This window comes from Salvelinus alpinus, chromosome 29 (assembly GCF_045679555.1).
Source record: "Salvelinus alpinus chromosome 29, SLU_Salpinus.1, whole genome shotgun sequence".
Lineage (NCBI taxonomy): Eukaryota > Metazoa > Chordata > Actinopteri > Salmoniformes > Salmonidae > Salvelinus > Salvelinus alpinus.
This window is the reverse complement of record NC_092114.1, coordinates 19746064-19758510: the sequence shown is the minus strand read 5'-3', so window position 1 is coordinate 19758510 and position 12447 is coordinate 19746064. Positions and strand designations below refer to the sequence as shown.

At 43.4% G+C, this 12447-nt stretch overlaps 1 protein-coding gene across 1 annotated transcript in view; it reads right to left on the bottom strand.

The window, feature by feature from the left end:
* Positions 1-11380, bottom strand: part of LOC139559243 (voltage-gated delayed rectifier potassium channel KCNH8-like) — a 127379-nt gene extending 115999 nt beyond the window's left edge. Inside the window, exon 1 of the mRNA XM_071375047.1 lies at positions 11046-11380. Within this exon, the coding sequence (XP_071231148.1) occupies positions 11046-11121 (76 nt within the window). The 5' untranslated portion in view covers positions 11122-11380. The remainder of the gene's footprint in view (positions 1-11045) is intronic.
* Positions 11381-12447: the final 1067 nt, after the last annotated feature.

The window sequence follows — 12447 nt, the reverse complement described above, 5'->3', positions numbered from 1 at the left end:
CACAACACAACTGATTGGCTCAAACAATGTAGAATGTATAGTAAAAATAAAGAAAAACTCTGGAATGAGTAGGTGTGTCCAAACTTTTGACTGGTACTGTCAGTGAATCTCAGAAATGGCTAATATATGAATGTTACCTGATGTTAGCAAGTTATTCATGAACTTTATTTCTAAGGCTACATATATTAATATGGGCTATTTGTAGCCCTTTCCTGGGTAGCTGATCAGAGACAGACATAACATGGAAAAGAGCAAACAAAGCAAAACACAACAACAACAAAACATTATTCAGCAGTCCATCAATCAGTTGGTGTGTGTAAGTGTGTGTGTGCTGCGGGGTTGAAGCTATGAACCCACAGGCTTGGCTCTGTCATCCCTTCCAGGCTTTTGGGAGGGAGGGTGTACAATGAGCCTGTCATAGCATATGTAACCAATGTCCACAAGCGCACTGGCAGATTTCATGGTTGGGTTAAGTTCTTTCCTTTTCTGGCGCACAGCTTCAGAATAGTCCTGGTTAAGGAAGCTGTTTGTTCCTCTCAATCTCTTGGCTCTTTCCAGAACAGCTATCTTGTCCTTGAACCTCAGGAACTTGACCACTATCGACCTGGGCCTATCACCTAGTCCAGTGGTGGGTTTTACAGTCCTGTGGGCGTACTCCACTTCAATCTTCCTGTGCTCCATCTTCAGTTTCTCCAAGATCATTTCCCTCACTTTGTCCTTAGACTCTGTCCAGGGCTCATGTGGAGATTCTGCAATTCCGTCCACAACAATGTTGTTCTGCTTTGATTGTCCCTCAAGATAATCTGATTTCTCCGTCATTGTTATCATGGATTCACATACAGAACTAATGTCCTCTCTCATTGACTTTGATTGCTGTCATCTTGCTGTTCTCCTGTTTAAACTCACCGAGGTGACCCTGGCAGAACTGCAAACTGTTCTTCAGGTCCAGGTTCTTGTAACGTTCGTTCTCCTCCTCGTCTGAGGAGGAACAAGGATCGGACCAAAATGCAGCGAGGTATGAAGACATAATGATTTATTTAAAGAAAGACGAACACGAAGCACACTTGATAAATGACAAAACAACAAAACGACGTAAACAGACCTGAACTTGAGAACATATAACAATGAACACACGAACAGGAAAGAACGAACGAAAACGAAACGAGACAGTACCGTGTGGTGCAACAAACACAGACACAGCAACAATCACCCACAAACAAACAGTGAGAACAGCCTACCTAAATATGGTTCTCAATCAGAGGAAACGTAAAACACCTGCCCCTGATTGAGAACCATATCAGGCTAATTGAAAAGAACCCAACATAGAAACACATAACATAGAATGCCCACCCAGCTCACGTCCTGACCATACTAAACAAAGACAAAATAAAGGAAATAAGGTCAGGAACGTGACAGTTCTCTCTGGTCAGATTGTCCATTATTTTATTAGTTGACTCCACCAGTATTTGGACACAAAACTTAAAGCTGTTTTCATGTTGTAACAACTGCTTGTAGAACTATGTTTGTTCATTTAAAAGATCCTTCACCTGTGATAAAGATACCACACTGTCCTCAATGGTACTCCCACCGGCTTTGGTCTTTGTCATGGTAGCCAAGTAGGCTATATTGTTACTCCTTGGAGTTCCAGACATGGCAGGTCACAGGGCAGGTCACAGGGCAGGTCACAGGGCAGGTCACAGGGCAGATGGAAGCAGCAACAAACAGCAGGGATTCAAACAGTCACACTCCCGGAACAATCCGTGGTCCTAGCTGTAAGGGCTGTGGTTTGTGTACAAGCTGCTAAGGAAACTTGTCTAGCTTGATAGCTAGCTAACGTTAGGCTAATGTCTGCGCCAAAGAGGGAACAATTACCTACTTCTCTGGAACAAAATAGACCTGTTATTGTTCCCTGTAATACAGTGAATGTCCTACACCTTAATGTGATGTTATACACTGAGTATATCAAACATTATGAACACTTTCTTCCATACTCCACCTTCTTCCATACTCCACCTACTACCATACTCCACCTACTACCATACTCCACCTACTACCATACTCCACCTTCTTCCATACTCCAGCTACTACCATACTCCACCTACTACCATACTCCACCTTCTTCCATACTCCACCTACTACCATACTCCACCTACTACCATACTCCACCTACTACCATACTCCACCTTCTTCCATACTCCATCTACTACCATACTCCACCTACTACCATACTCCACCTTCTTCCATACTCCACCTTCTTCCATACTCCACCTACTTCCATACTCCACCTTCTTCCATACTCCACCTTCTTCCATACTCCACCTTCTTCCATACTCCACCTTCTTCCATACTCCACCTTCTTCCATACTCCACCTTCTTCCATACTCCATCTTCTTCCATACTCCAGCTAATACCATACTCCACCTTCTTCCATACTCCAGCTAATACCATACTCCGCCTACTACCATACTCCGCCTACTACCATACTCCACCTTCTTCCATACTCCACCTTCTTCCATACTCCACCTTCTTCCATACTCCACCTTCTTCCATACTCCAGCTAATACCATACTCCACCTTCTTCCATACTCCAGCTAATACCATACTCTGCCTACTACCATACTCCACCTATTTCCATACTCCACCTACTTCCATACTCCACCTTCTTCCATACTTCACCTTCTTCCATACTCCACCTTCTTCCATACTCCACCTTCTTCCATACTCCACCTACTACCGTACTCCGTTCAAAGACACTTAAATATTTTGTCTTGCCCATTCACCCTCTGAATGTCACACATACACAATCCATGTCTCAATTGTCTCAAGGCTTAAAAATCCTTCTTTAACCTGTCTGCTCCCCTTCGCCTACACTGATTGAAGTGGATTTAACAAGTGACATCAATAAGGGATCCTAGCTGGATCACCTGGATTCCCCTGGTCAGTCTATGTCACGGAAAGAGCAGGTGTTCTTAATGTTTTGTAGTCAGTGTATGTTGACAATTATTTATTTTGCAAAGGAAAGCCTACTCCTAAGAGAGTAGGACAGAGGTCAGGTCAAATCGTTCTGACACCAGAGCTCAGGGACATGTTTTCTCCTAGAGAGAAGAATAGAAACAAGCAGTCTGCTGTGTATTAAAAGGTGATCCCCAACACACGCACAAAACAATGTCATGTCCCTCTGTCTCTCTGTCTCTCTGTCTCTCTGTCCCTCTGTCTCTCTGTCTCTCTGTCTCTCTGTCTCTCTGTCCCTCTGTCCCTCTGTCTCTCTGTCTCTCTGTCTCTCTGTCTCTCTGTCTCTCTGTCTCTCTGTCTCTCTGTCCCTCTGTCCCTCTGTCTCTCTGTCTCTCTGTCTCTCTGTCTCTCTGCTAGGTGGGTCAGAACAGGGGAATCTGTGGAGTTACAAACTGCAACATCAGGTATATTTTACCTCTCCCCCTTTAGTCCTCTGAACAAGGTACTGCAACATCAGGTATATTTTACCTCTCTCCCTTTAGTCCTCTGAACAAGGTACTGCAACATCAGGTATATTTTACCTCTCTCCCTTTAGTCCTCTGAACAAGGTACTGCAACATCAGGTATATTTTCCTTCTCTCTCTTTAGGCTCTCAAATTTGCTCCACTCTGCCCCAGATTTGAGTTTTATAACACACACCCACATACACACACACCCACATACACACACACACACATACACACACACCCATGAACATACACATACACCCCTCCGCGACACCCCTTTCCCATTCTGAACGGCAACACCTGAGCTATTAACAGAATTCTTGTGATTTGTGAGCTGAACAAGTGTGGGGAAGCAATGGAGAGATGGAGAGAGAGAGAGACGGAGAGAGAGAGAGAGAGAGAGAGAGAGAGAGAGAGAGAGAGAGAGAGAGAGAGAGAGAGAGAGAGAGAGAGAGAGAGAGAGAGAGAGAGAGAGAGAGAGAGAGAGAGAGAGAGAGAGAGAGAGAGAGAGAGAGAGAGAGAGAGAGAGAGAGAGAGAGAGAGAGAGAGAGAGAGAGAGAGAGAGAGAGAGAGAGAGAGAGAGAGAGAGAGAGAGAGAGAGAGAGAGAGGAAGGGGTGAGATGAAGGGATAGGTGGAGAGGTGGAGCAGGAGAGGAACTGAGAAGGAGAACGAATGGAGTTAGAGGAGGAGGAGAGTTTCTGGAGGCTTCCCTCCATCCATCTGAGCGTATACAAAAGACAGGTCACATGACTTCTGGTGGGAGGCAGTGTCCATCTCGTCAAAATCAAACAAAGCAATTAAGGTTACAATCCAACTAAGGTAACCAAGGTTACATACTACAGTCAAACCAAAGTGACAATACTACAGTCAAACAGAAATAACAGTTAGGCCTATTACACTCCAGGGTAATCAATGATAATGATAATCAATGATAATTATTATTATTATTTATTTGGAACTTTTATTTAGACATGGATCCCTGTGAACATGAACACACAATTCAATACAACATAAAGCAACATAGCAACATCAACACAATACAATACACACAGCAAGATTCATCAAAATGAACACAACATATTATCTTCCTCAAAATGGATCTACACTTTCCATTGGAGACGAGTGAGTCCAGCTTCAAGGTGGCCTGAAGCCTATTCCACGAGCTGGGGGCATAACAGCTAAAAGCATTTTTTCCCAAGCTCAGTGGAGACCCGCAGGACCTGCAGAACCAGCCAGTCCAGAGAGCGGATCTGAACATTGCTGTATTTCCAGTTAATATGTGAGCTGAGGTAGTGGGGGAGTCTCTGAAGAACCGCTTTATACACAAAAAGTAACCACTGGTTGGCCCTTCTGGTAGTCAGAGACTCTCAGCCAACAGAACTATACAAAATGCAGTGATGTGTATGACAATTGTCCCCAGTGATAAAACCCAGTGCTCAGTGACTGAATCTAAAGGTTTTAAAACAGAGGCTGACACATGCGTGTAGATTATAGCACCATAGTCAAGCACTGGGAGAAGCGTTGCTTGAACAATCTTCCTTCTACTTTCCAAAGTGAGGCAGGATTTATTTCTATAAAAGAAAACCATCTTAATTCTCTGCTTTTTTGTGTGTTTTAAAAGACAGCTTATCGTCAATCCAAATACCCAAGTACTTATCATGGGGAACTTGCTCAGTTTGGGTTGCCTTCACTGTGCAAATACACAGGTCCTCTGGGTCAATATTACGAGACCTAGAGAACAACATCAATTTGGTTTTATAAGCATAAATCAGGGTAATCAATCTTAGTACAGACAGTCTGGAGGGTAGCTTATTCACTCACGTACGCACGTACACACACTGACTTACACACTGACTTACATGAAAGCATACACAAAGCCCTTTTTAACTACCATCCTCTCACACTGAGTAATTGAAGAGTGCAAATCATTAGACAACCCCTCAGCTTTAATCATACTGTAGCTTTCCTTAGCTCTCTATCATCAAATCCCATTGGCTCATACCACTAGAAACATTACTGGACTCATTACGTTTGATAAATTCCTGTCATTTGTAAGGGGTCACTTCTCTTCCTCTCCCTCTCTCTCTCTCTCTTCCTCTCTCTCTCTCTCTCTCTCTCTCTCTCTCTCTCTCTCTCTCTCTCTCTCACATACACACTCTCGCTCTCTCATTCCTCGATTACCTTCTCTCCCCTCTCACTTCCTCTCTGTCTCTACAGTACTTCCCTCTCTCACTACCTATCAAATCCCTTCTCCCTCTTTCAAATCCATTCTCTCCCTCTCTTTCCCCATTCTCTATTTTTCTCTCTCTCTTTCTCAATCTCCCTCCTCTCTCTCTCTTTCTCTCTCGAACAATTAATTAAATGTAAAAACTGGGTCTCGGCCCAGACTTGCGTAAGTGAAACACTGCTAGGTGATCGTTTTCAACAGTCCGTTACCGAGGTGGAATGTCATCGACGACAGACAGGACTTTGGAACTCCAGGAAGAAGCCACATTTCTATGGAACTGCTGACGTTTTCTAGAAGAAACAGAGGAGTCTCCCCGACTAAATGTTTTGGTTGCTATACTGCGTTGTGACCTTAGAGTGAGGCCAATGGTTGTGTGCTGACATCATATTTAGTCTCCTTAAAGCACCATTCAGCAGTAGAGACAATAACAAAGCAGCCTCCCCACCCCTGGTTCAGTAAAAAGCTGAGGGATGGGGCATTCATAGACAGAGCTATGGATGCAAGGATTGACCATCCAGGATATCAACATTATAGTTTGAAACATGTATGTTTACATTTTCTTTGTTTAGTAAAACAAGCTAATATTTTTGGTTTTGATGGGGTACGACAGTTGAACTTAGCTCATGAGGGATTTATAAGTTACAGTATATTCTTCCAAAATCAATGGGTATATATAATTAATTAGTTTAAAAAATGATGTAGCAACTGCTGATTGTCCCTTTAACAGACTTCTTTTACCCTCTTACGGCAACTGCCCTCAGTCCCCTGTGTCGTCACCATTCTAGGTCTCTTTCATATAAATAAAGGATTAAACATGTAATAATGTGACATAACCATGTAAGAAGTTCATTTATAGTTTTTCAATGTGCAACTTGGGTCCAGCTAATCACAATAAGTTGGAGAATACCCCTGAGAAGATTGTTTTAAAGGTTGTTTTCACAGAGAGCTGAATCACTGTTTTCCCTTCACAGAGAGGTGAATCACTGTTCCCCTTCACAGAGAGGTGAATCACTGTTCCCCTTCACAGAGAGGTGAATCACTGTTCCCCTTCACAGAGAGGTGAATCACTGTTTCCCTTCACAGAGAGGTGAACCACTGTTCCACTTCACAGAGAGGTGAATCACTGTTTCCCTTCACAGAGAGGTGAACCACTGTTTTCCCTTCACAGAGAGGTGAACCCCTGTTCTGCTTCACAGAGAGGTGAATCACTGTTTCTCTTCACAGAGGTGTGAATCACTGTTCCGCTTCACAGAGAGGTGAATCACTGTTTCCCTTCACAGAGAGGTGAACCACTGTTTCTCTTCACAGAGAGGTGAACCACTGTGATCTCTATTTACGTAACAGTTCCCTCTGTTGTGGCTGAGACCTGAGCCAGACCTGAGCCAGACCTGAACCAGCTTTAAACACTCATTAACATCCAACTCTAATCATCGCAATCCCTCGGCGAAACTTTCAATGGCTCAATTATAGACGCTTCTTTAAAGAAAAGTTAATCACCGGATGGGACTCGTCTGCTCTTCTCTCGTAACACACACACACACATAGACATACACACATACACATATACACACACATATACAAACACATAGACATACACACACACAGACACACACATAAACACAAACACACACAAAGACACACACACACATAGACACAGACAGACACACACACACAAATGATCATACTCATAGACACACACACAAAAATGATCATACACATACAGGTACAGACACACACAGGCTCTGCAGCCATACCACAGCCGACACACATACACACACACCTCTCTCAGAAAAAGTGTGTCAGTACGTAAATGTAATTACCTGGCTGGTGGTGAAGGTGCTCGTGGCGCTGAGGGGGAAAACAGCAATCTGCAGAATGGTCGTGACAGAGGGGTACTATGGGAAATATTATAGAGCATTCTACTGGGAGTTTGGGCAATGAACTATTTCCAATGTTACCCACTAATATATAATAATATAATATATATACCACTTAGCAGACGCTTTCATCCGAAGCGACTTACAGTCATGAGTGCAGACATTAAACATATGGCCCCAGAAATCAACCCCACTATACTGGTGGGGCAAGCACCATGCTCTCCCAAGGAGACATACAGGACCACCAACCATTGAAGTGAAATGTAAAGTTAGAGTAATACTGTACACTACACATTGTGTGGGCCTGTTGTACAGTCTCTCCAATGTGTAAGCTATATGCCCGAATGTGAGTCAGTGTATTCTACATTGTAAAAGTGAGTAAGGACTTGTAACTGGTATTACAGAACATATCCAAAACATGGATTTCTGATGATGTCACATCATAGGTGATATTTTTTTATGGTGTACCAGCAGGACATGCACTAGTACACAGGAGAGGGCTCTATTTGTGAGATGGCCTTTTCAACATCACCCTGGTTCACATTTTGACACATCCACACATGCATGCACGCACATACACAGACACAGACACACACACACACAGACACACATACACAAACACACACACACAGACAGACATACACACAGACACAGACACACACACACACACAGACACACATACACAAACATGGACATACACACAGACACAGACATACACACAGACACACATATACGTGTGGTTATGTCAGATCCTCAGTCAGGAGGTTTTTGTCTCAAAATCAACAAACTAAGTTTGATCCATTAGCGTCTACTGGAAGTCTTGACATGAAAACAAAAATGTTTTACTAATTATCTTCAGCAGGCTCAGGTGTAAAGCAGTTGCATGTGCAGTCTGAGGAGACTTAGTAGGGGACACCGGTTGCATGTGCAGTCTGAGGAGACTTAGTAGGGGACACCGGTCCTGCCACGTGTCATTACACGGGCGAGTCCATTATTTTCAGTGAGGGAATCTCTGTAGGGGACAATCCAAACAATGTTGTCAGCCAGTCGACAGCTCTTCCCTCTTCCTGTGCTTCTGGGGCCACAGTACTATGCAGTCAGAGCAGAGGGCCCATCGCCATCAGCCCCTGAACCAGGCCTTTTTTAAGTTTTCCCCTCTGGCCATCTGGTCAGACCAGGGCACCAGCCACCAGACCCAATTTGTCTGCTCAGGCTCCACTGCTTCCATTTGGTTTCCTTGTCCAGTTCCAACCCCCGTTAATTCCAGGTTCCTGGCTGTTGCAGCTCAAGGACAGTGGTGTATTCATTGGGGTGCTGTAGTGTAGCTGGTTAAGCCTCAATTCTTTATAGTGCACTACTTGTTCAAAAGTAGTCCACCACAAAGGGAATAGGGTGTGATTTGGGAAATAGACATAGCTACCTGCTGTCCCTTTGAAACAACATGGTGGGACACTCAATCTTACGGCTATTTGTTTATGAGGTCTGGAATAAAGCAGTATGGACTAGTGTTAGTCCGTGGTGATGTCATGGCAGTCATAACCAATTAAAGCAGTGGGATACAGGATGTTCCATCCATGCTACCGATATAGGCCTGTCTGGTTTCCACCGATTACAGTAAGCCAAAGTGGGAGCCACCACTGAAGAATATTGTAAATCAGTTAAGAATGAGTGTTATTGTTACGGTGACTTGTTGCCCAAGAATGATGTGAAATGAGCAATGCTGAGACAAATTAAATAATAATACATGTGCCAACAACATAGGCCTAAACCTGCTAGTTACTAATGGCTACACCTTTCTGTGACCAGTTAAAGATTCACAAACAGTTCTCTGCAGTATTTCTGGCCTAGCCTGGTCCCAGATCTGTTTGTGCCCTTGCTTACTCCATCAGCATTGTCAAGGTGAATATGAAATGGCATGACAATTCCACAAGGAGTTAGCAAGAGAGGAGAAACAGGCTTATTCTGGTCCAGATGCAGCACAAAGCGGCTTAATGTTGGAGTAAATGTAGTAGAACGAGCAACATTAAAATGCACTTCAAATTTCTAAAATAGCAAACTTCTCAGAAACAAAGGTTGGTTATATCACCACTGGAAATTGGTGTTTTGTCAGGACTGAGGCGGAAAGAATGAGAAAAAGCAGTCGTTTGAAAGACGCCCGCGTGTGCCTCTGCCTTGGGAAGCGGACCCACCTGCTGTAATGGTGCCGCCGAACAATTCATTTTGATAGATGCAACTGCTACTGTCAGTGCCGCGCGGGGAATATTGTTCTCACCGCGAGACTTGGCGGTCAGAGAGCGGAAATAATAAATGTTCATTTCACTGAATGTGTTTGTCTTGAATATGTCGTCTGAAAAAACTTTCAAACTGCTTTCATGTAAGGACTAGGAACTATTGGTAGTGTGTAATAATGGCACAAGGATATTTGTAAACTTGCTTACAGAGTAGACTATTCTTGAGGTTTGGTGTAGCCTGGTAGGATTGTTGTTAAGTAGAGCTTGAGTGGCGCGCGTCAAAGCGGAACCCGTCGTGAGGGTGAATCGCTGTCCGTGGTGCTGAACTTTTCTGTCAATAGTGCTACGCCCGTTGACCATCATATTTATTTAACTTGGCAAGGCAGTTAAGAACACATTCTTAATTACAATGACGGCGTACCGAGGAACAGTGGGTTAACTGCCTTGTTCAGGGGCAGAATGACAGATTTTGACCTTGTCAGCTCAGGGATTCGATCCTGCCAAACGCTCTAGCCACTAGGCTACCTGCTGCCCCATATTATAAAGAGTCTCAAAAAATCTTACTGTGCCAAGTATTGTTATAACCTTTTACTGCAGTTTCTTGCTAATCTTAAACAAATCTACTTTGAAACCAAAGTATAGGCTACACCTCACGCACATGGTTATGGGTTTAAAAAAGAAGACGCCTGTACCATGTCAGATATAGAGTTTAAATGTATTACATTTTGAATTTGCATCTCAATATTACACTTTATATACATCACAGAAGACTGAAATATGACAAAACCGATAGAAACACCAGATTTTCAGCTGGCTTTTTAAAATAATGTTTATTATTATTAAATTATGAAACTATGAACAACGTTCCACCCACGAGGCCACTAGTAATTTGACTGCAGCAAAGGGCTACCTGTAGCCCAGCCCACACACATATAGCCTATACCCCTGAGCACCAAGAGCAAATAAACCTATGCTATTCCATCTTGAGGAGAATAAATCATTTTCGAAATGTATCGTACCACCTGCATTAACTTCAGCCACTGTTACTTCAGTGTTTTGATTTCACTGGCTGTTTTAGGAGGAAATACACATTATGCCTAAAAGGCATCATCCCACCAATTGATTTATCAATTTCCATCAATCTAATTGCTTATTAGAAAGCAGGTGCAAAAAAACGTGTTGAGACAGAACGAATAGCCTAACTGACGGCCCAAAGCTTAAGGTACTCAAATAGAAAGAGAACAAACTTACGTGTGCCGTCAAACCGTGTGGCTATGGTGTCTAGAAACGTGTTCTGAGGCGCAAGTAATCCTTTCATCACAGGCATTTTCTCTCCCTGTTGCCCAAGTCCCCATCAAAGTCACGGAGGTAAAGGTGTGAGCCGACCGAATGTATGAGGCGCGTCCGTTAACACTGATCCGCCAAGAGATCAAGGAGTCGTCTGTGGTAAATTGGTGAAAACCGATTGCAATCGAGTGGAGAGTGAGTGTGTGTGTGAGATGCGCGCTCCCTCGAACCGTATGTGTGTATGTGTGTGACAAGTGGATGTGACGCCTGCAGGTGCAATTCAGGTAACAGCTACTCGGGGATGCCAGCGACAAAGCCAGACGCGGGGACGGGCTTTCCGTCAGCGGTCCTTCCGTCAGCGGTCCATTATTATGACGTTGGATTGCCATGATCATCATTTCTCACTGTGCAACGACAGAGGCGATCAATTAAACAGGCTACAACACTCTCTGCCATCAAATAAACGATGTTTAACTTGCTGAATGTGTGAATATGTTGTAGCCATAGGCAACGTATTATTTTCTCTCTCTTTTAACTTGGCTACTTTAAAAATATTTTAAGATTCTCTTTTATTCTCGTCAGAAAAGCAATAAATAGCGTTCAACTTTGAATAAAAGGAAGTACAGCCTACGCTAAATTTGTATTGAACAGAACCGCTCAAAATTATAACATTAATTTGGCCTGTCAGCAACAGTGTCCTAACTGAATCCCAAACACATTAAGAATGCCTGTTTTCGATTGAAATATTTATATTTAGTTATAGGCTATGAGTTTGCGTGATAAATAAGAAGTATAAATAGACGCCTACGCCTGCAGGTTAGGGCAACTTAACCGCGGGACAGACACATGCATAAACGCACAGGCAAGCACACGTACAGGAACAGTGCATAGTCTTTTTTTCCCAATCAGCTGGTTCTGACATAGGACCTAATTGAGAGAAAGGAAAGCAAGGAAAAGGGTAGAACAATAGGCTACTCGTGAAGCAAACAAATGTTTTAAAAGATAAGAGTCGAGTACCAGACTATTTTGTTATCAGTGTCTGTCATATCTCTCTCTCTCTGACAGCACCTGTCTGGCGCACAGCTGACCGTCCAGGGATCCGGAGAGGTCTAGCACCACACTCTGCCTCTCCCTGATGGTGTAAGGGAGACATAGCAGTTGAGCCATTTTTGTAAAACAAGGGCGCCCCCTTGTGATTTACACAGCTCTGTCATGGACACATAATAACCATGAATAGGCCTACAGACGTCCTCTCTCTCTCGCTCTCTCAGTTCAAAGGGCTTTATTGGCATAGGAAACATATGTTTGCATTGCCAAAGCAAGTGAAATAGTTAATAAACAATAGTGAAATAACCAATATAAAATT